This window comes from Populus alba, chromosome 5 (genome assembly GCF_005239225.2).
Source record: "Populus alba chromosome 5, ASM523922v2, whole genome shotgun sequence".
Classification (NCBI taxonomy): Eukaryota; Viridiplantae; Streptophyta; class Magnoliopsida; order Malpighiales; family Salicaceae; genus Populus; species Populus alba.
In genome coordinates this window covers 2,567,801-2,592,591 of record NC_133288.1, presented here as the reverse complement: position 1 = coordinate 2,592,591, position 24,791 = coordinate 2,567,801, and the positions used below count along the sequence as shown (strand labels likewise).

The following is a 24,791-nucleotide window of genomic DNA, read 5'->3' as shown; positions in this document are numbered from 1 at the left end:
CTAGTTTCTGTAGCAATACAGCAAGCCAAGTTGTTCCTCACTGTTTATGGATGTTGTGCACTTGCTGATTCGGCAGAGTTCAATCGGTTAGTTCTCCAAAGTGGGCCCCTAGTTCTTTTTCTTTTTTTCCCACTCTTTTTATGAAGGAAAGATGCGCTCTTTCAACTATACAGAGAATAATCATTAAGCCATCCACTGTTGCTCTCATCCATTCCCTTGCTTTCTCACTGCAGATAAACCTCAGCTGTTTATAATCTGCAGTACTATTTGCACCTCTGCTCACTGCTCTGAAGTCACTGCTCTGTTGATTAGCTGAAACCAAGAGGTATGCTTGCTTAAAGACTTTTCCTTTTTTCTAATTTTTATCACTTGATTTCAGAGACCCCTTGATGTTAATTTGATTCCAGAGACCTCTTGATATTAATTTTTATCACTTGATTCCCTTGCTTTCTCACTGCTGATAAACCTCATCTGTTTATAATCTCCAGTAATATTTGCACCTCTGCTCACTGGTCTGAAGTCACTGCTCTGTTGATTAGCTGAAACCAAGAGGTATGGTTGCTTAAGGACTTTTCCTTTTTTCTATTTTTATCACTTGATTCCAGAGACCCCTTGATGTTAATTTTCTATTCATCTTGATTGCTTTCTTTCTTTCTTTGTTACTTTATGCTTTTGAAAAGCCTCTGCTTTGCTGCTTGTTTATTATTTGTGCTGTTTTTGCTTTGTTAAACCTCGGCTGTTTATAATTTGCAGTAATAGTTGCACCTCTGCTCAGTGGTCTGAAGTCACTGCTCAGTTGATTAGCTGAAACCAAGAGGTATGTTTGCTTAAAGACTTTTCCTTTTTTCTATTTTTATCACTTGATTCCAGAGATCCCTTGATGTTAATTTGCTATTCATCTTGATTGCTTTCTTTCTTTCTTTGTTACTTTATGCTTTTGAAAAGCCTCTGCTTTGCTGCTTGTTTATTATTTGTGTTGTTTTTGCTTTATTAATGTAACTTTCAACAACGAAACCCTTTTGCTGTTGATTTCTGATCTAGTTCCAGAAGATTTGAAAAGTTTCCTTTTGATTTAATCTGTTCATTGCAGTTCCTTGATTGCTTGATTCCAGACAAGAAAAAGATTTAAGTTTCATTGGACATGGATATTGTGAGTACTGTTGTCGCCACAGTTGCTGAGCTGTTAGTTGTTCCCATTAAGAGACAGATTGGTTATGTAATTGATTGTAATGCCAATATTCAGAACTTAAAAAATGAAGTTGAGAAGCTGACAGATGCAAAAACAAGGGTGATTCATTCTATAGAGGAGGCTAGAAGGAATGGGGAAGAGATTGAAGTTGATGTTGAGAACTGGCTGACAAGTGTTCATGGGGTCATTGAAGGGGGAGGTGGTGTTGTTGGAGATGAATCAAGTAAGAAGTGCTTCATGGGTTTGTGTCCTGATCTAAAGATACGTTATCGGTTGGGTAAAGCAGCGAAGAAGGAGTTGTCGGTTGTTGTTGATCTCCAGGAAAAAGGGAAATTTGATGGAGTTTCTTACCGTGCTGCTCCATCGGGTATAGGGCCTGTCAAGGATTATGAGGCCTTTGAATCAAGAGATTCTGTAGTAAATGCTATTGTGGATGCATTGAAGGATGGTGCCGTGAACATGGTTGGGGTATATGGGATGGGTGGTTTGGGGAAGACCACACTTGTGTTGAAGGTTGCTGAACAAGTCAAGGAGGGTAGGCTGTTCGATAAGGTGGTTCTGGCAGTTGTGTCACATACTCCAGACATCAGAAGAATTCAAGGTGAAATAGCAGATGGGCTAGGACTCAAATTGGATGCAGAGACTGATAAAGGAAGGGCAAGTCAACTATGCGAGGGATTGAAGAAAGTGACTTGTAAGAGACCTGAAACTGAAACTATGCGAGTGCTTGTAATTCTTGATGATATTTGGAAAGAACTTAAATTGGAGGATGTTGGAATTCCTCACGAAGGATGCAAGATACTGATGTCTTCAAGAAATGAATATGTACTGTCTCGCGAGATGGGTGCAAACAAAAATTTCCCGATTCAATTTTTGCCTCCAAATGAAGCATGGAATTTTTTCGAAAAGATGGTGGGGGTTGCTGTTAAAAATCCTAGTCTACAACTTGTTGCTGCTGAAGTAGCCGAAAGATGCGCAGGTTTGCCGATTTTACTTGCTACAGTTGCGAGGGCACTGAAAAACAAAGATTTATATGCTTGGAAGGACGCCTTGAAACAGCTAACAAGGTTTGATAAAGATGAAATTGACAAACGAGTTTACTCGTGTCTAGAACTGAGTTACCAAAATTTGAGAGGTGATGAAATCAAGTCATTGTTCTTGCTTTGTGGGCAATTACGATCTAATAATATTTTAATCTCAAACTTGCTAAGGTATGGTATAGGCTTGGATTTGTTTAAGGGACGTTCCGCATTGGAAGAAACAAGAAACAGACTGCATACATTGGTGGATGAGCTTAAAGCCTCTTGTTTGTTGCTAGAAGGTGACAATGATGGAAGCGTGAAAATGCATGATGTTGTTCATAGTTTTGCCATCTCTGTTGCATCAAGGGACCACCATGTGCTTACCGTGGCAGATGAATTCAAAGAATGGCCAACCAATGATGTGCTTCAACAGTACACTGCAATCTCTTTGCCTTGCCAGAAAATTCCTGATCTTCCTGCAGTATTAGAATGTCCAAATCTCACTTCGTTTATACTGCTGAACAAGGATCCCCCACTGCAAATACCAGATAACTTTTTCAGAGAAATGAAGGAGCTTAAAGTCTTGGATCTGACAAGAGTTAATCTTTCACCACTGCCTTCGTCACTTCAATTTCTTGAGAACCTTGAAACGCTGTGTTTGGATCATTGTGTTTTGGAAGATATATCTGTAGTTGGAGAGCTAAAGAAGTTGAAAGTTCTCAGCTTAAACAGTTCTGATATTGTTTGTTTGCCAAGAGAAATAGGAAAATTGACTCGTCTGCTGCTTCTAGATTTGAGCAATTGTGAAAGGCTTGAAGTAATATCACCAAATGTCCTTTCTTCCTTGACCCGGCTAGAAGAATTATATATGGGAAACAGCTTTCTGAAATGGGAGGCTGAAGGACCAAGCAGTGAAAGAAACAATGCTTGCTTGTCAGAATTGAAGCTTCTGGCAAACTTAATTACCTTAGACATGCAAATTACAGATGCAGATCATATGTTCAAGGACTTGTTTTTGAGCTTTCAAAAGTTGGATAGGTTCAGAATATTTATTGGAGATGGGTGGGACTGGTCTGTTAAGGATGCAACCTCAAGAACTTTGAAACTCAAGCTCAATACTGTTATTCAGTTGGAGGGGGTGAACACGCTACTGAAGATCACTGAAGAACTTCATTTGCAAGAACTGAATGGTGTTAAGAGTATCCTCAATGACTTGGACGGGGAAGGTTTCTGTCAGCTGAAGCATCTTCACGTCCAAAATTGTCCTGGAGTTCAATTTATCATCAACTCGATGAGGATGGGTCCTCGAACTGCTTTTCTGAATTTGGACTCACTGTTTCTTGAAAATTTGGATAACTTGGAGAAGATCTGCCATGGCCAACTTATGGTAGAGTCGCTTGGAAACTTGAGAATTTTGAAGGTAGAAAGTTGTCATAGGTTGAAGAATTTATTTTCAGTCTCCATGGCAAGAAGACTTGTGCGACTTGAAGAAATCACAATAATTGATTGCAAGATCATGGAAGAGGTAGTTGCTGAGGAAAGTGAGAGTGATGCTGCTGACGGTGAACCCATAGGGTTCACTCAATTACGTAGACTGACACTGCAACGTCTGCCTCAGTTCACAAGCTTTCACTCTAATAGAAGGCAGAAGCTATTAGCAAGGGATGGGAGGTCAAAAGAAATTGTTGCGGGGAATGAGCTTGGGACTTCCATGTCACTTTTCAATACAAAGGTCTGGTTTGCTCTTTTAACAAGCTATTATTTGTCGTTTTAACCTCAAAAAATAAAAACCCATTCTCATGAGTAGACAAATTAAGGGCTTTGATTTTTTTTTTTTATCTCGCTGAAAAATAAAAAGAACTTAATAAAACAAAATATGTGCATGCAGATTTTATTCCCCAATTTGGAGGACCTGAAGCTCTCCTCCATCAAAGTGGAAAAGATATGGCACGACCATCCTGCTGTGCAGCCTCCCTGTGTTAAGAACTTAGCAAGCATTGTTGTGGAGAATTGTAGTAATTTAAACTATTTATTGACATCTTCTATGGTCGAAAGTCTTGCTCAACTCGAAAGTCTTGAAATACGGAATTGCGAGTCCATGGAGGAAATAGTTGTTCCAGAAGGAATCGGAGAAGGCAATATGCTATTCCCTATACTACTCATCCTAGAGCTCACTGGTCTGCCAAAACTCACAAGATTCTGCACCACTAACTTGCTTAAATGCCACTCACTGAAAGTGCTGACGTTAGGGAAATGCCCTGAACTGAAGGAATTTATTTCCATCCCATCAAGTGCAGATGTCCCTGCCATGAATAAACCTGACAACACAAAATCAGCTCTCTTCGATGACAAGGTGATTTTATTTCAAAAGCAGGCTTAATTTGTGAGCTTGCCTCACACGTGTATTTTGTTTCCATGTTTTACCCCAAAGGTGATATTTTGTAATGGGCGTTGGCAATCTATTAACAGAATGGAATTGTTACTGCAGGTTGCATTCCCTGACTTGAAGGAATTTCTAATTATGGCACAATGAACTCCATCCTGATTCCTTTTGCAAACTAGAGAGGCTGAATGTTAGGCGTGGAAAGAATTTACTGAATATTTTCCCTTCCAGTATGCTGCGAAGATTCCATAATCTAGAGAGGCTGACTATATTTGCTTGTGATTCAGTAGAAGAGATTTTTGATCTCCAAGCGCTCATAAATGTGGAACAAAGACTTGCTGTTACAGCCACTCAATTGAGAGATGTGCATCTATTGAATCTTCCACACCTGAAGCATGTTTGGAATAGGGATCCACAAGGAATTCTTTCCTTCCATAACCTATGTACTGTGCGTGTCTTGGGATGTCCTGGTCTAAGAAGTCTCTTCCCTGCCTCTGTAGCCCTAAAGCTTCCACAACTTGAAGTGCTTCTGATAGCAGGTTGTGGAGTGGAGGAAATTGTTGCAAAGGATGAAGGACTAGAAGAAGGTCCTGAGTTTTTGTTTCCAAAAGTTACCGATCTGCATCTTGAGAAATTACCAGAACTAAAGAGATTCTATCCAGGAATACATACATCAGAATGGCCGAGGTTGAAAAAGCTTGGGGTGTATGACTGTGAGAAAATTGAAATATTTCCTTCAGAAAAAAAGTGCTCTCACGAACCAAGCAGGGAGGACCACATGGACATCGAAGGTCAGCAACCACTTCTCTCATTTAGGAAGGTATGATCCTCACCCCTATTCCAGGCACGTACACGCTCCACATCTTTCTAATTTTCACATAAACTTTCATTAGACCGTTATACCGTTATTATCACAATGCAAAAACGGTGTTGTAAAGATACTCCACTTACACTAGATCTCAAAAAATATATATCAAAATAACAAGACATTTCATAATTTTTTTAAAATATTATATTATTCAAAACTAATAAAACAAAATGATAGTTTAAAAATTCTCATCAATAATTAAAACAAAAATAATAATTCATAATACTCATTATATTATTAAAATCCAAACTTAATTAAAACAAGGTAATAGTGGAATATCTAAAATATCGAGTAAAAACTAAAAGGAAAGTTTCACGAATTAAATAAGAAATATTGACCAAAACTGAAAAAGGAAGAACACTTAACAAAGTTTACTGGTAACAAAAAATAACAACCTGAAGTAATTCAACTAACTTAATGAGGGAATAATATTTAATATACATCTTATATATTAATATTTTACAAAACGATTTATCTTGACACACACACTGTAACACCCTCAAATTATGATGTCATGAAATCTCAACCATTTCTTTACTAATATCAAGTATTGAATAATATGTCGAAGATTGTGAGATTTTTTTTTTTTTTTAAATTTCGGCAGAGTTTCCTTTGTTTTCTGATGTTACCAAGTTATCGACTATACTTCATTCAATCACAATACTCAAAACTTTCATTTTGATCCAACCATCCTGGATCATATCTCATCTCATCTCATCATACAATTTTCCACATAACTATACTTCATTGTATTTTCTCAACCTTACATCATCAACATATAAAACATTAATTACAAACAATTATAAATTCAAAAGATTCATCTTGAAATAATTATCACATTAACATGCATCCATCTTTTAAACATGCATAATTATAATTAATAAATATTCTTTTCGAGTAGTTTAATACCATTGATTCCTTACTCATACTTTTTACATATATAAGTACCAAAAGCAAACATCTTCATGACATATATATTACAATCTATGTATAATACAAATTACATATAAAGCAAATATATTACATCCCGCAAAATAAACAGATTAAAACACAAAACCTATATCTAACGCTCCGCATCACTTCGTGAACAACCTGTATACATAACATTAATAAGAAATAAGGAAGATAACACATTAAAAATGATAAAGCTATTATGTGCACAAGTCTTCAAAATATATCAACATTAATAACCCATTCATGATTTATTGATCTTATACTTATAAGACCTCTGTAACCAACACTCATTGTTTAATATATGTAATTCACAAATTTTACCTCAAACCCGACTAACCCTCTTAAATGGCCAATAATCAAACCGGTAACTCCATATGAATTACCCAACATCCGGCTATTTTCTATCAATAGCCAATATATAACCGGTAATTCCATACGAATTACCCAACATCCGGCTATTTTCTATCAATAGCCAATATATAACCAGTAATTCCATACGAATTACCCAACATCCGGCTATTCTCTATCGATAGCCAATATATAACCGGTAATTCCATACGAATTACCCAACATCCGGCTATTCTCTATCGATAGCCAATATATAACCGGTAATTCCATACGAATTACCCAACATCCGGCTATTCTTTATAATAGCCAATCTAACCGGTAACTCCATACAAACCAGTAATTCCATACTATTCTATACAAACCGGTAATTCATGCTAACCAACCGGTAATTCTATACCAACCACCCAACATCCCCATTATAATACCAGCAGTTTCTTCTTCTACTTCTTCCATATCAACATGTCATAAACAACTCATAACTAATAATGAAACTCTGAATTTTAAAGAAAGAGATGAATCACCTACCGTCTGCTCGTGATGGCCCAGCTCCTCCTGCCTGATGCCCTACTCCCGAAACAACTCCTGAATAAATCAAATTGCACTACATTATTATTTCTCCTACGTGCCTAAATTTGAAGCACGTAATATTTATTTATTTTTTTATTTAATTGGGGTTTACACCAAAATTTTCATTCATTTATCACTTCATTTTCAACATATAGTTTTAATCAATTTTCTTCTTTTAATTCACTTAAAGAATTCTCCCATGAACTATTCCACCATTTATTTATTCCTTCTTTTCACATTCTCATGATGTTTCTTCACTTGTTCATATTTGGAATACTTCACATAAGATAAAGAACATCATTTCTCAAACATAAAACAATCAAAACTTCATCCCTATATTTCCTCATCCTTAATTACAAGTTCTTTTCTTCAAAATTATTCAATTTCTTTCTTAATTGCTACTTACATTCATTATTTCTATACTAATTTACCTCAATTCCATCATGTTTACTACTTTTCTCAAAACCCCCAAATTCTCATAAGAACCCTAATTTAACAAAAATCAAGAATATAAGAAATTAAATCAAATTTAATTGTCATTGTTTGATAACTTACTCAAATAAACCCAAAAACACTTCATTCAAGTAATAATCTAAATTTTTCATGCTTACCAAGCCAAGTTTTCCCAACTTTTCTTCTCCTCCTAGTGTGGCCAGCCCTCCTCACCTTTCTTATGTCTTCCTTCACTTGATTCTTCCTTAATTTAATGTTCTAAGTCTTTCAATCTTACAAGTTTCAAAGCTCTCTCTCACTTTTTCTTGTTTTTCTCTTGATTTCTCACGTCCTTCTCTTATTGTTTTCTTTTCTTTCCACTTTTGTTACTGCCCATCCGGCAGTTCATAATAAAAAAGGGGCTGCCTTGTTTTAGTTTTAATGGCAAATTACCATTTTACCCTTAATGAGCCTTATTGCTTCTATTTGACGGTCCTTATTCTTTGCTAGCACTACCGAGCTCCGTTCATCCTAAAATTTTAACCAGATTTTATTCAATATATTTTAAGGTTCCTCATAAAATTTCAGCTCAATCTGATGGCCGGATTTCAAATTACGCCTAATAACGTAAGACTAGTCAAATTGTGATTTTTCGTCAACTTTTCCAAATTTATCTAAAAATTATGAAATTTTAACCCAAGCTAAGGAATCATATTAGAAGGCTCCACGCAAATTTTTAGAATTTTCTGATAACCCGATCGAGAGTTATGAATTTTGTTTCTTTTTGTTTTACATGAAACTAGTCAATTTATAATTTTTCGCCTAGAGGTTTTACACACACACACACAATAAGCATGTTATCATAAAGTACATATCAGTGACTAGATGACACTCCAAGATGACCGATGACATTTGAAGGTAATTGTTGTCGGAGGATCAGTTGGCACAGGTTAATGTCTCTTTCATTAGTTAGGTGTGCAGAATATTATGCATTTATGTTAACTACTCTCATAGTTATTAAACCCCGGGCCAGTCGACCTTGTGGCCGGGTAAGACAAAAGATCGAGATAAGCAAAAACTCTTCAAAATCTGGTTGACCTGTTGGGTTGACTAATGACTCGGGTGACCCGGCAAAACCTGTTTGAGACTCGTTTTTTTTTTTCAAATGTGTTTTTTCTTCTAGTCAGAGACCCCTCTTGTTTTGTATTTTTTTTAGTTGATTATTAACCCCTTTTAAAGTTTATTATATAAATACTAGAATAATGTTTTATTTTTTCAATGTAAAATTTGAAGTCCTTTAATACACACACACACACACTCTATGTTCATAAGAAAAACATTATGTTTTTTAAATGTGGGATAAAAAAACCTTTTTGGCTTAAATACTTCAACTTAAAAGGATAACATACTAACATAATATCTTTTCAATGTGAGATAAAAAAAAATCTTTTGAAAGAATTTCAAACTTTATTATTTATAATATATATAGCTTATATTCACATGAATTATTTCTTAATTTTTTCATATGAAATATTAAAATTTAAAATATATATTTTTTTAATTTTTTTCGAGTTGATTTAGGTTGACCTGGGATCACCCGTGTAACCCGGGACCCAACTTCTTGGTAGGGTCTGATAGTCATGATTACTCTCTGTTAGCATGAAGTTACTGACAAGTCCTATATCAAGACATAATAAATATTCATATAATTATCAAAGCAATATATATATATATATATATATATATATATCAAATAGAATTTAATTCAACAGAATATGAGTGCAAATTCAAGAATAGACGAGTACTCAAAAAATAAAGCAACATATATAAATATTCAAGTAATTAACTAATCATAATCATCATATAATAAACATACATATTTATTTATATTATATGTATATTAAATATTATCTCACTCACCTATAAAATAAAGAACTAAAATGAATAATAGATAAAAGACTCAAAAATCCTATTGAGGATCATTAGAAATACGTATAACAAATATACAAAATATATATAAAAAAAAAACCAAATAAAAGATTCCAATGCATAATAGACACCAGGTTTAGTCTCCTAATTTTAGAGACTAAAACGATATTTTTTTTCAAAAGTAGGGACCACAATGTAATTTTACCAAAATTGGATGACCAAACTATAATTATCAGAAATACATAACCATATTGAAATTTCACCCATAATCCATATTAAATTCTGTCAAGAATCTCAATTTACATTTTAGGAACCAAACTATAATTTTTTTCAAAGTGTAGGGACCAAATTGTAAATCTCCAGAATAGAGGGACTAAACTAAAAATTACACAATTCAATTATCGAACAGAGGTTCATCATTCTTAATCTCATAAGAATACGTCCAAAATACATTTCAGAGGTCAAATTATTATTTTCTAAAGTTGAGGGACTAAACTCTGAAATAATTAAGGATCAAAATAAAATTTCATCATCTTCAACCTTGAAACCATTCTGACCAGATTTTCTAGCAAAGTTTAAACAAATTTAACCTATAACCAATCAATTAAATAAATCAATTAACAAATTTTTATTTCTAACAACAAACTGAAAATCAAACACTTAACTTTAAATCTGTAATAATCATGAAACAATCTTAATTACTGTTATGATCACTGTTATGATTAATCATGTTTCCATTCAAGCAAGGTGAATTTGTTGACATCCCAATATTTGGTGAATTAATGAAGCATGATGACTTCTTTTGAGGGATATATATGTTGTATGATGTGTTCAATCTAAAAGCCACTGCCCCTCTGCGAAAAGAGAATTCTTATTGAAAGATTGACAAAGCTTTTGCATTCATAACATTACAAAACTGAAGCCAGAGCTCACGTGGCACAATTCATTTAGTCAAGTGTTCAGTTGATCTTTCTATGCACAGCTATAAACTTGTTAAGAAAACGTCAAGTCAAGCATGCTTTCTTTTGATTGGTTTTCAGATCTTCCCCAACTTGGAGCACTTACTTTTGGAAAGCAAGGATGCATCGGCATTATTGAAATGTCCTCAAGACTTCTATTACAAACTCAAAGCTCTCGACCTACTTTGCTTTGGTGATGCACATGCAACTTTTCTATTTGATCTCCTTCCAAGGTTCCCTAATATGGAAAGACTTAATGTGGAACGTGGTACGTTCAAAGAGTTGCTCCCGTCTAGACTTGTTGGTATGGAGGAGCATGCAACAGTTCTTTCACCGATACGACACTTATTTTTGCATTCTCTTCCTTGCCTAGAGCATTTATGGAAGAGCAATTCCCAACTGGACCAAGCTCTGCAGACTCTTGAAACTCTAAGGGTACGGAATTGCGGCAGTTTGATTTATTTAGCTCCATCGCGTGCTTCTTTCCAAAATCTAACAGATTTGGTTGTGTGGAGATGCGAAAGATTAGTAAAATTGGTGACATCCACAACAGCAAAAAGTCTGGCGCAACTCACAACAATGACTATACTGGACTGCAGAATGGTTACCGAAATAGTAGCAAACGAGGGAGAGGGAATAAAAGATGAGATTGTCTTCAGCAAATTAGAAACATTAGAGCTTGATGATTTACCAAGCCTAACTAGCTTTTGCTCAGAAAAACACAGCTTTGATTTCCCATCTCTGGTGAAAGTAACTGTCAGACAATGTCCTGAGATGAAGTTTTTCTCCAACGGAGCACTGAGCACTCCCAAGCTGCGGAGAGTTAATTTCAATGATGTAGAGAAGAAAGGATTCCGGGGTCGAAATCTTAACACCACAATACAGCAGTTGTCTACACAAACGGTAAGTACCGATCAACCATTCCAATTTCTGAAAACCATGAAATAAGTTCTAACCAGGTATCTAATTTTGCTTGTATTTAACTATTTCAGAAAGCTCAAATTGCTGAAAGTTCATCATCGTAAAAGCTTGAGATACATGCTTGCTCCACCGATGCGTTCGATCCCTGTGCAGCTCCTAGAGTTGGAAGTAAAAGGAGAGAAAGGAAGAAAGGAGGGAGAAGAAGACGAGAGGAGCAGGAGAAATCAATTAATGATCTTCATAATTCATCGTCAAAACTGTGTAATGTAAAATACAATACATATGAATATCCAACTCTACCCAAACATTGATTTACAATTACTATAAAGAAATGTTGTTTTAATGTAAAAATATTATAATTTTAAATTTTGTTAATTTTTTTGTGGTAAAATTGTAATTTTTGGGTTTTTTTAACAAAACAAGTTTTTACTACAATTTTTTTTATACTTGTTATTTTTATCATTTTATATTTGGTTTATTTATGACCATTTTTTATCTTTATTTTTTTTAATATTTCTTTATTTTTTTTCCTTACACTTTTTTTTTAAATATTATTTTTTACACTTTAAATATTTATCACAATACTTGGTTTATCACTGTACCATTTTTTTTGTTTTTATCTTTATTTTTTTATAATTTTTTTCTTTACATTTTTTTTAAAACTATTATACGTAGAACACTTTTTATTATTATTTCTTTATATTTTATTAACACATGATATTTACTATTTTTTAAAAACTATCAATTTTTTGATTTACGATTATATTTCTTACTCGATATTGAAAAACATGTTAATAACACCTATACACTAATTTTTTTACGTTTAGTTGACCTGCAATGAGACAAGTCGAATAGACACATGAACACTTTGTTTTTTACATTATTGACACAAATGGTTCTTGAAGTATTTAATTAAATGCATGTGTAAATCTTTTGATTTATAATTAGAATTTAAATAAAAATAAAAACATATTTGAAAAGCTTATATATATATTTTTTTTTTGTTAAAAAACATTATCTAACCTGTGATAAACCCTAGTCCTGATCCAGAGGGAGAACTACAAACACCTTGACATTTGCAGGAAGGCTTTTCAGCACCAATACTACTAACACTAATATCGGGACGATTTGTAAGATCTAAAAACGAGTGAACACTTTTCTTGCAAAAGCTCATCATGATATAGTAATTATATAATATTTTTGAGAAGAAAGACTACAGTACATAGAATTGTAAATGGATGAGCACAAAGGGAGAGAACCTTAAGGCATGGCAGTGAGAAGTTATGGAGAGTCTAGAGGGTATTAATAACATCCTCACAACAAAGATAGAGAGGGAGAGGGAGACTAGGCGGTATCGGTTCCAAGTCCCGCGTAAGACTTCGTTCAGATTTTGCCTTCTCCTCCCCACTCTTCTTTGTTTTTTCGATAGGGTTGCCAATTTTGAAAGTGATATATATATATATATATATATATATATATATATATATATATATATATATATATATGGACATGGTTGTGTTAGCTGCCCAAAATAACGGTCGGCCTAATCATTTCCAATCCAAGAGGAAACACCTCCATCCATATCCCACGTTCTCATTTATGAATTAAATCTTTAAAGAAAACTGTAGAAAAAAAATAGTGTTATGGCACCGATTTGAATACGGATATTTATTAGTTGAAGTTTGAAAGGATGGCCTTCGATTTGATGGGTGAAAAATTGAGAGGAGAATATTCTTATCATCTAAAATAAAAGAATATTATCATGGATATATATATCACCCAAAAGATCTATCAACTATGAAATGAATTAATTATGAATTGTCGTGCTACAGGTATCAAATGGTTTTGGCTCACTGTTATTAATTCTTGCTTGGTTGATAATTCGGTGATTTGTTTTTTTATATAGTAAACGAGATAATTATATATTAATTAAGCAGCCCCACCAAGTAAGTGGGGCTGAACGAAAGATAGAATACAATGGGAATATGAAGAAAGAAAAGACCAAAGTGAAGAGGGACTTAATTAGTTAGTCCAGTTCATAATACATTCAGGATTTCTAAAAAGATCTGAGCCTGTATAGCTGAAATTTGTAACTGAGGACTTCAACCAGAAAGCCAAACGGTGAAAAGTGAGATAAAAAATCATATCCCAATCAGGAGCCTTGGATTCAAAGATTAGGCGGTTGCGCGCTATCCAAATTGACCAATACAGACCTTTACAGAGGAGGGTAATAGCACGTCACTGAAAATTTCCATTAATCAATCCGGACCATTCCTGTAGATTTTGATTTGGGTGTTTGTGCAGACAACCTGAGCACCTGAACCATTTCAAGAAACGACCCCAAAGAGACCATGTTATAGGACACCAATGGAAAAGATGATTAATTGTCTCGGTTTCCTTGCAGCAGAATGGGCAGTGAGATTCCTCATAATTAATGATTCTCCTCTCAGCTAAAAAACTTCTTGTGCTCAAACCTCCATGAAGAAGAAGCCAAATGAACACATCCATTTTTTTTTGGGGGGGGCATAACCATTCCATAGCAGAGTAGGGGAGTGATTATTTTTAGTGGCCAATAGACTATCAAATAAGAGGCGACCTGATTGAGCTGAGTACATGCCAGAGCTGTGGAATTTCCATAACTTGCAGTCTGCACCATCTGAGAAAAGGAGACCACGCTGCACCTCTGCGATCAAGCTCTCCCTCTGGCAGATCTCACGAGGCCGAAAGGTTCTTCTCCAGGATAGGTTTAAAGATGCATCTGTCAAATTGTATATATCTGCAAGGCTGGTGTTTTGTTGCAAGGAGAGGTTATAAAGTCTGGGGAATAAGAGCTGGAGAGTGGTTGCAGAGCCGAGCCAAGAGTCAGTCCAAAACCGGATGTTCCTCCCGTCACCCACCTTGAACCCAACATTTGCATGTAAAAGATTGGCTATGTTTTGTGTTGAGAAGATTGCCGAAACAATGCCATGCCAAGTTGGAGATAAAGAACCTGCAAACTCAGGGATACCATTTATAAAGTGAGGTCGGTATTTTAGAAGAATGTGTTCTTACCAGCCTCCTGCCACTCCATTGTCTAGATTCCATAGCCATTTAAAGAGCAAAGCCAGATTTTTGTTGTGGATGGATCCCAGCCCGAGACCACCAGAAGATTTATCCTTTATTACCTTGTGCCAAGCCACCTTAAAAAGGCCATGAGAAGTTGAGCTTCCTTTCCAAAGGAAAGACCGGGTTAGAGAAGAGATGGCTTTAGTAACACCCTTTGGCATAGCAAAAAACTGACATGTAAAACAGAGGAAGAGAGCTCAAGACTGATTTAATTAGACATAACCTTCCCGCCATGCTAAAAAAATTCCCTTTCCATGTGAGTAGTTTTGCTCTAATAGTGGACAACACTGGTTTCCAAGTAGAGAGTCTGTTGGGATTGGCTTCAAGGGGTAGTCCAAGGTACCTAACCGGGAAAGTATCACTACGACAGAAAACTGAGTTCGCCAGGCTAGAGGTGTAGGTGTAGTCGTTGTCCAAGTTGATACCTATTAGTAAGCTTTTATAGAAGTTAACTTTCAGTCCGGAAATGATCTCAAACCAACGTAGAATCCTCTTGGCATGTAGAAGAGAGGGAAAATCATTTGGTAAGAAAATCAGAGAGTCATCGGCATATTGCAAATGAGTTAAGTAATGTCCTGGGGTAGTCTGTAAGCCTTTGAAGTAACCTGAAGCTGATGCCCTATTGAATAAAACTGTCAATCCCTGAACTGCGATGTCAAATAGGAATGGAGAGAGTGGGTCCCCTTGCCTGAGACCCCTCTCCAAACTAAATTCTCTACTAGGAGAACCGTTTATCAAGATGGCTAATTTTGAATTGGATAAGCATTCGAATATCAGCTTCCTCCAATGTGAGCCAAAACCCATGTATCCCATACTTGTGTCAATATGTTCCTATAAAATTGAGTCAAAGGCTTTATGGAAATCTACCTTCAGTAAGAGGCCATGCTTCTTCTTGCTGTGCACACCATGGACAACCTCATTTGCTATCATGAACCCGTCTAGAATTTGACGCCCAGCAATAAATGCAGACTGGTTAACACTGATCACATCTGGCATGACATGTCGAAGCCTAGTGGACAGTAGCTTTGCCACTATTTTGTATAGCCCGTGAATCAGGCTTATCGGACGAAAATGGGAGAATCTGCTCGGCCCCTTTGATTTCGGAATCAGAGTTACAAAAGAAGAGTTGATACCCTTTGGAAGTTTACCAGTTCTGAAAAAACTTTTAACCAGCATAAAAACCTCTGAGCTGATGATATTCCATACCTTTTTATAGAAACAAAAGGTGAAACCATCGGGGCCAGGGGCTTTGGAACCATCACAGTCCCACACAGCTTGCTTCACTTCTTCCATTGAAGGTGGTCTTTCTAGCCAAATTGATTTGGCTTCTGAAATTTTAGAGAACCCCGAGCCTCCCATTTCAATTCTTTTACATGTTGGTTTGCGAAACAAGGATGAGAAGAAGTTGACAGCGCCTTCTTTTATATCATTTGAGGAGACTAGATGACTGCCATTATGTTCAATCTTACTAATGTAGTTGCGGCCCTTCCTTAGACTTACTGATATGTGAAAAAAACGAGCGTTCTTATCCCCTATTTTACACCAGTTTTGACGAGATTTTTGCCTCCACATATCTTCCACCCTTCTGTTAACCTCCCATTGCTCAGAATTCAGCCCCTAGAGCTTTGTTTTTTCGGTCTCAGACAAGGGACGCAATTCGCTTAAGTTTTCAAGTGTTGTGATTGAGTTCTAGATGTCTGCAAGTTTTAGATTTTGATCCCCGAAAATGGATTTATTCCATTGTCTCAGCTTTTTTCCCATGTTCCCCAGCTTCTTAATCAAACTAAACTCACCTGGAAATTCCTTGCAGCTTTCAGACCAGAGGGCCTCAAAATCTGTTAAGAAAGAAGGGTGCGACAGCCAGCAATTTATGAAACGAAACGGCTTCCACCCCCAGTCTACCTCCGGGCTTTGGAGAAGCAGCTGACAGTGATCGGACATCCCTCTAGGGTAGCGGCAGAGAGATAGAGACGGGAACTGTAGCTGAAAATCCGGGGAAGCGAAAGCTCTGTCAATACGGTTCATAGAACCACCCCTAAACCAAGTGAACCGATGCCCTTGCAAATTGAATTCAACCAGTTCACAGTCTGATATGAATTTGTGGAATGAAGTTGAACCTGATGAATTGAGGTGACCACTACTTCTCTCATGAGCGTGTAGAGTTTTGTTGAAGTCGCCTAGCACCACCAATGGTAGTTCGAAAGCAAACTTAAGAGTGGTGATTTCTTCCCACATATCAGCACGATCCTTCACTGAAGATGCAGTATATACACCAATTATCATACAAGTAAAGGAAGAAGGAATATGCGTGCCGCATAGGCTGATCCACTGCCCCCCAAATTCTACCGAGCAAACTTCAAAGACAGAGCTATCCCACATTGCTATAATCCCTCCTGATTTCCCTATAGATTCTAGAAAAGCCCATTTGACAGTTGCAATATTTCACAGATTTCTAATGAAGGAGTCACAACAGTTATTTTTCTTTATTTCTAAAAGAAAACAGATGCCAATATTATTTTTTATAAGCCTATTTCGAGATTGAATTTTGCTTGTGTGACAGGCCTAAACCACAGCTGTTCCAAGCAAAGATATTCATAAAAAAGGCAAAAAACCAAGGCAGCCTAGACTTATCAAGATAGAGAACTTACAACTGGTTAACTGATGTCCACTCATCAACTTCTCTATCAATATTTCTCATTATTCCTTCTTTGAACCCTTTTAGTTCTTGCGGGTTTCCCAAACCTAGAGCCACGGCATCTTGTATCATTTCTTGAGTCTCCTTTTCACTGTCAAACCCATTGTCTTGATGCTTCGTACAAGTGATCTGAAACTGAATATTTCCTTGTTGGATTCCTGAGTTTAAGGAGTCGGAAGAATCACAATCCTCCATAGTGTTAGCAACACTACCACTGGCTTGCAACAACTTCAGTTTTCTTGTTTTGCTGTTTTTCTCGTTTGTGTTTTCATTGGTTGCATCTGAAAATGTTTGTGGGTTGCTTTGAGGGTTCAACAGAGGTGGTAAATGGAGATGCATGACACTGGTTTCATCATCCGTGGAGGCATAGTTATGGTTCTTTCCAATGCCGGATGACTTAATAACAGGGGATGGTGTGGTGTCTTGTAGAGGTGTGTTGTTTTAGGTGTTGGTTACCTTCATTGCAAAAAGGTTGGGTGCTCCATTAGGTATATGAGCTGCAAATGATTTAACTTTCAACACATTCTTCTTTTTGTTGAAAGAAGATTTAGGCGCAACCCTTCTAGCTCTTCTAAGCTTCTTATCTTTCATTTTTCCTTCCAACTCCATTTCCACTACTTCTTGTGGTTCTACTAGGTCACGTATGAAGGCAGAGAAAGATTGCTGATGTGTATTGTGGCTCCGGCTTTGTGCTAGTATCATGGGTCTGGTTAGTTTTGGGGTAGGCCTTGTAACTTGGACAAAGGAGGATTTAGTTTGTGTTTGTTTTTTATCGAGGCCCACTCTCGAAAAGGATATTAATGCTGAGTCATCTGAGTTGCTGTAGCTGGTTTCTGCCACTTGAATTTTTTCCTTAATGGTGTCGTAGCATGGCTCTATAGAGGACAATTGGTGAGAGGCAATGTGCAGTTGCTGGTTTTTTGTTTGTAGCTTGTGTGTTTCCTTAGTTTCAGGAAAGAGGCAGAAGGTTTTGTATGTTGTGTCAGTTTGGTCTAAGTTGTTGAGTGATTCAGTGTATCTTGTGCAGAGAATGAGAGGGGTCATTTTGCATGTCCTTATCCTGTTGCTCTGTTGAGGTTCGGTCAGCTTCTGGTTCATTTATACTGGCTGGCGGAAACTCTTCTGGAGGTGTGATTTTACTGCATGACTCTTCATCTGATTCTTCAGTGCCTGATGTATCCATTGAGTATTTAATTGTGGTAAGCAGGGGGCTAAAACCTGGCTTCATTTCCATGACTGATATATCAAATTCCTCTCCGTCTAGAATCAGTGAAAGCTGTTTGTTTAAAGTCGTGAAAGAGGTTGTGCACAAAAGAACCTTGACTCCCATAAGTGAACCTTGACTCACACTTGTAATATCATAACCAATCATCTTGCCTGCATCTTCAACCATTGATTCAATACATCTTCGGTTCCAGCCAATTAGAGGAAGTCCCATAATAGACACCCAAACAAATCTATCCACTGCTTTTACTTCCCTCTTCCATGGTTTGATACTAGAGAAGTAGTTTGTCAAGGCAGAGCTACTATTTGTTAACTCTTTCTCCATAGTCTCTCTGTCTGTAAAGGTGATAACTGCTTGACTTGCTCCTAGGAAGCGAAATCCAATTGCCTTCTTGACAGTTTTCAAAACCATATGCTCCAGTTTTGCATAGTCCACTTCTGTGGCTATAGAACCGACTAGACTTCTCAATAGCCATTCCTTGTCATCCTGAGTAGACTCATGCATCACAGTTGTCGCACCCCAAAAAAATCATCAATCAGCGCGCGGCATCGGCTGGCGATTTAAATCTCGTTTATTGCGTTTGCTTGAATTTGGTTCATTGGAGTCGCCACCTAGTAATTGATTTCGGGCTACTAGGAAACCGGATGTACTGGTCTTGTCAGAGATTCGCGGGTAAAGGACTGGTTGTGGTTAGGGAAGGTATTAGCACCCCTAACGCACCCTACCTGAGGTAAGCTGCTTCGTGGCTTTGACGTGTTAAAGAAGTTTTAATAATTGTCTTTTCTTCGGAAATTAGAAATATCACTTACGTATAAGTTAATAATTCTTAACCGTGATCCGATCAAAATATTAAATTCTTCTTTAATGTATTTGCAATTTCATCCTTAAAAATATATACAAATAAATAAAACAAAATACAAACACACACATACACGTGTTAAAGAAGTTTTAATAATTGTCTTTTCATCGGAAATTAGAAATAATCACTTACGTATAAGTTAATAATTCTTAACCGTGATCCAATCAAAATATTAAATTCTTCTTAATATATTTGCAATTTTATCATTAAAAATATATACAAATAAATAAAACAAAATACAAACACACACATACACTTTCACTATTTTTATTCTTTTCTTTTTCTTTTCTTTTACATCCACAAAATACAAATACAAATACAAATACAAATTTAAAATAAATAAATAAAAAATACACCAACACACACATCCCCTTTGTTATTATTATTTTCTTTTCTTTTCTTCTTTTTTTTCTTATACATTCACATACTATAAATTTAAAATAAATAAACAAAAATTACATTAAAACTTTAAAATTTACAAAATGGTCCCTAAACAATCCATAACAGTACTGGGAAACCCTTCAGGAACAGTTCTAGGCTGCCCGAACAGTAGCGGCGCGTGGACCCCACGCACCGCCGTGACTGGCGGCGCGTGGGCTCACGCGCCGCCCCGAAAATCAGGCAGCGTGAGGGGGGGCTGTAATGCTTCCTCCTCTCTTCGATCTCTTCACCTGCAAATCCAAAAAAAACACAGCAAGGGCAGTCGATTTTAAGTTTTTTTCTTAGTTTTTCAAATCTGTTTTTTTTTGTTCTTTCTTTTCAGATCTGCAGTTCATCCCCTCTCCTTCTTCGGATCTGCTTCTCCTTCTCTTCGTCTCGGTTTCGGATCTGCTTTTATCTGCATATCAGTCCGTGTGTTTCTTCTTCTTCTTCTCCTCTGCTTCAGGCGGCCGGATGTGTGGTCTCGGTCAACGGCTGCGCAGTTGCTGGCTGAAGAAGCGCCGCTGGTCTGTGGCTGTTGCGGTGTTCCCGCTGGTCTTGGGTTGGCTGCTGTGGGGAAAGAGACGGAAGGAGTGAAGGCCGCTGGGTCTCTAGTGGTGGCAGCGCCGTTGTTCTGGCCGCTGCTATTGGAAGCCGAATGGAGGAGATCGGGAAGTGGGGAGGCGATCTGAAGTGGGGTGCTCGTTTAGGTGCTGGAAAATGTGTTCTGGGCAATGGGTTTTTGGCAGGGCTGTGTTGATGAATGGAGAGGAAGCTCTGGTGAGGAACCGATTGTGAGAGGGAGATAATGAAATGGGGAGGCTGAAGGTCGGTTCAAGGGACGCCGGTCTGCTTGGGGAGTGGCTGAAGGAAGAAGAAACCGAATCAGGCAGGCCGGTTCATGAGCTGTAGGGGGGCGGTGCTGGTTGAGAAATGGGGAGAAGATTGAATCAGGCTGCTGGGGGAAAGGAGGGGAGAACCGGTTGTGGTGGCTGGAAAAGGCGAAAAATCTGGGGGAACAGCGTGGGTAGAAGCTGAGGGAAGGGCTGTTTGGCTTTGGTTTGTGGCCGGCGCCTGTAGAAAAATTAAAACCAAGGGGGGAAGGGGGGCTGCAGGCTTGGTAGAGATAGGTTTAGGGTTATGTTATTTTTTTTGTATTTTCTGATATTTCAAAATTGCCCCCCCTTGAATGTGTTGAGAAAACCAGTATTTATAGGCAAAATGTTGCTAGGTTTTTCAACTTGGTCCCTCAACTTCTTTCTTTTTGTAAATTTTGATTTTTCTTATTTTTTTGTATTTTTTGAAAACGAGCAATATCAACGTCGACTCAAATGCGGAAAATCAATGATTTAAAAATAACGCGTGAAAAGTCGAACGCGTTGGAACAACTTTTAACAATTTAAATTCTTTTTTAGACGACGTTGAAGATGCTAAAATGACGAAAATATATTAAAAACATATTTTTTGGATTTTCTTTGTTTTTCTCAATTTTTTTTGGATTTTTTGAAAATATATCAAAACATGGGTCAAAAATTGGGTAGCAACAACAGTCTTCTTTGATGGTTGTTGGACCAAAAGAGCTTCAACAAAGGTCCTGTTGTCTCTAAGGGCTAGTTTGGGTGGGATTTTGATTTCTGGCTTTGTGGAGGGGACTGTCTTTTCCTTGGAATCTATAGGTGTTTGAAATCTTGTTAGGTTTGCATGAATTTTGAAAAAGTCGAACCATACAAGGTTCAATCTATCACAAAGGTCTATATCTTCTAAATGGGAGAAGAAAGATACAAAACCAAACCATCTCCTTCGTTTTGTTTTTTTCCTGGAAACAAAGAGGTTGGTGATAGGACTAATCTTTGAGAAAGCCTTTATGAGATCTTGGTAATCGAGCCAAGACGGGAAACGTTCAAAATAAATCTTAGTAGAGATAGAGGGAGTGAGAGCTGTTATTTACACCTGGAATATTTTAGTTAGGATATGTCTCAAATTTAATTTATAATTAATTTGGTTAAACTTGAATATTGGTGATATTAAAATCCAATTTTTTTAAATTAAATTCATGATAATTTAAAACTTATCACAGCCTTATCTGATATTTGAATCTTTGTGATGAAAAAAGATCACACATCTTCTTTGCTATCACAACATCCCTAAATTATTACCAAAAACATTTCTAAAAAAAAACGTCATCTCTATTTGCTTGGCTTATCCAAACCATGCATGTACGTACAGACTATCAATGTCTCTCTTTATCTCTGCTATATAACTAATAATGCCAATATATGTCACTATAGACCTCAGCCATTCACAGTCTTTGCCAATATATAATACACTTCCATTGAGATATTTTTCTATACAAAAAAACATGGTTAGCTAGGAGAGAAAAATTAGACTTCGCAGTTAGAGACTTTTTTTTTATTATTGTTTTTTACTGGATGTTTATTCTTTTTTTTTTTTTTTAAAAAAAAGACGTTCGTTAATGTTACAAGTCCCAATTAATTATAAATAAACTAGTACGTATTTGTCTTGATCGACTTGTTGACAACTGTTAGTAGCTGAGAATATCTTGCATTGATCTTCTAAATCCTTTCGTTATGGAAGCACTGTGTAATCCTTTATTGCTGGAACTCTTCAAAAAAATTTGTGATTTTGATACCCAGTTCTAACATTCATCATGTACCATTTTTCGAGTCCTGTTTTAAAAAATTTAAATTTTTTTAATATTTTTCAATCATTTGAATACACAAATATCAAAACAGCTGTATCTTTTGTCACCCAGTGTTTTTTTCTCTATTGTTTGTTGATAGAATCACAAACAGAAACTTCCTTTCCTTATCTCTGATCCATTTATGAGGATTAAATACCTTCTCTCTAGGAATTAAGATCAACCTTATCTCTCTAGGAGTCTTCTTGACCGTCTTCAAGGCAACCAGGAATCAACGACTGATATGGTGTCAGAATTCCTAGGAGTCTTCTTGATAGATCTCGACTCTTTATAAAGAAACATCATTTCATCAAACACAACATGGTGTGACATAAAAAAATCTCTACTCGTAGGCTTAAAGCATTTATAGCCTTTGTATTTGTCCTTTTCCGACAAAAACACATGGAATTGTCTAGGGATCAAACTTATTTTTCTTTTGGTCCAAGGAAAGCATTTTGAGCCAAAAACCCTTAAATTAGTGTATGTTAGTTTGTGTTTTATGCAACTTAAAATATGGTGTTCTGGTAAAGGTCCCCTCTACATGCTCCTGGCATCAATTTTTGCCCTGTTGTTCTGTCATTAACACAAAAATTCTCATCAGAAAATTCACAATGTACAGGATGCTGAGTTGTTAATTGATTGAATGATAGTAGATTTCTTGTTAATTCAAGAACAAATAAAATATTTTTTAATGGTAACATAATGATCATCTGTTTTATATTTGTATCACCTATACCATTAATTTGCAATGATGAACCATCTCCAATTATAACATCATTTGTTCCCTTATAGTTTCTAAGATTAATAAGTACATCTACCTTACATGTCATATGAATGGATGCACAGTGTTTGGTGTCCATTCTATATTAGCTACAATGTTATCTAACATGAGGGCTGCTAGTGCTTGAGGAATATTAGACTGTGTTGTTGCTTTCTTAAGCGGCCACCATTATATTTTTGCAAAATGACCATTGACATCATAGTACGTATTGACACTTATCTTCACGATACATCTCTTTTTCTGTAGGTGTCGTCCTACGTTCACCTAGGGAAGAAGAAGGACGAGGCCTGGAATTGGAAACAAAAACATCGTTAGGATTTTTGTTGTAATTACCTTATAACTGTTGTGCTTGGAAGCCACGTCATGCTAAATTAAAGGACTGGCGTTTGCCATAGGTAGACGCAGAGAGTTGTTGTGCTCTCTTCACGATACATATAAGGCTTCTTCTCACCGTAATGGATTGGTTTGAGCTTTGATAAATTAAAATAAATTCAAAATCAAGTAAATATTAAATATGAAATTGACGGGATAAAAATTACAATTAAGCTCTACTTGCAAGTCGCCCAGTAAATACTTAAGCCAAGTATATGGAGGCAATAACTCAATATTTTGATTCTACCAAAGGACCTGAACACTACTGTATGTATTTTGATTTTCCAAGAAATAAGAGTTCTTTCAGGAAAAATGCGCTAACAAATGTTGTCCTGAGACTGAATATGGAGCCCAATTTTATATCATCAAATTCTTCATGATTCTTTTTTGAAGTTTTTTTTTTTTAGGTAAGGAGTTTCTCGTTATAGTTGGGTAATATATTTTTTAAAAAATAAATTATTTAGTTTAAAATTAATATTTTAATATTTTTGGGTTATTTTAATATGTTCACATCGAACATTAATTTAAAAAATAAAATAAAAATTATTATTTTGATATATTTTTAAATAAAAAAATACTTTAAAAATAATTTTATTATTATTTATATATATATATAAACTATTAAGTGAGAGAGAAAGGAAGGAGGTTTGTGTCGTGGGGGTATGGTTTTCTGAGGTGGTTATCTCTTATTTTTTGTGTTCGGCACATAGAGGGAGGAGATGAAGGGAAGCTATTTAATTGGTAAAGAAAGAGTGGGGAGGGGATGAAGGTGGGATGTACATTTTTAGGGATTTTTCATTAAAGGGTGAAATGAGAAGGGATTTTTTTTTATTTATTATTTTTCTTTGCCTATATGGCATAAATTAGTCGAAGAATCTATTGTCAAAAAATATATTAAAAATATCATAAATTTCATAATTTTATAAGTTGGCAAATCTTAAAAGGTTATTTTCTATATAAATAAAGTTTAAATCTAGAGTATATAATAACAACCAAATAAAATATAACAGAGAAACAATTAAACAAGCTTATCAATAACACTATTGTTCCTCAAAAACTCATCA

General features: G+C 36.1%; 2 protein-coding genes and 1 long non-coding RNA gene across 3 annotated transcripts; 1 reads left to right on the top strand and 2 right to left on the bottom strand.

Moving 5' to 3' along the window:
* The first annotated feature begins 117 nt into the window (after window positions 1-117).
* LOC118039929 (probable disease resistance protein At4g27220) lies at window positions 118-11,979 on the top strand. Its single transcript, XM_073409316.1, is given in 9 exon segments — window positions 118-325; window positions 489-552; window positions 754-817; window positions 1,091-3,943; window positions 4,100-4,564; window positions 4,700-4,731; window positions 4,733-5,414; window positions 10,733-11,554; window positions 11,644-11,979. Coding segments are annotated over 6 exon segments (4,836 nt in total). The 5' UTR covers window positions 118-325; window positions 489-552; window positions 754-817; window positions 1,091-1,141; the 3' UTR covers window positions 11,677-11,979.
* On the bottom strand, window positions 6,294-8,143 carry LOC118039938 (uncharacterized). The gene is made up of 3 exons (XR_004685991.2): window positions 7,943-8,143; window positions 7,290-7,346; window positions 6,294-6,554 (listed from the first exon to the last, which is right to left on the bottom strand). It is a non-coding gene; the product is annotated as an uncharacterized lncRNA (long non-coding RNA).
* A 1,851-nt stretch (window positions 11,980-13,830) lies between the features above and the next one.
* On the bottom strand, window positions 13,831-17,981 carry LOC140955594 (uncharacterized). Its single transcript, XM_073409223.1, has 11 exons — window positions 17,829-17,981; window positions 17,326-17,750; window positions 17,246-17,250; window positions 16,471-17,088; window positions 15,884-16,176; window positions 15,545-15,769; window positions 15,026-15,508; window positions 14,737-14,847; window positions 14,624-14,645; window positions 14,169-14,561; window positions 13,831-13,889 (listed from the first exon to the last, which is right to left on the bottom strand). The coding sequence occupies exons 1-11, from the start codon at window positions 17,979-17,981 to the stop codon at window positions 13,831-13,833; spliced, it is 2,787 nt and encodes a 928-aa protein (XP_073265324.1).
* Between the last annotated feature and the right edge of the window lie 6,810 nt (window positions 17,982-24,791).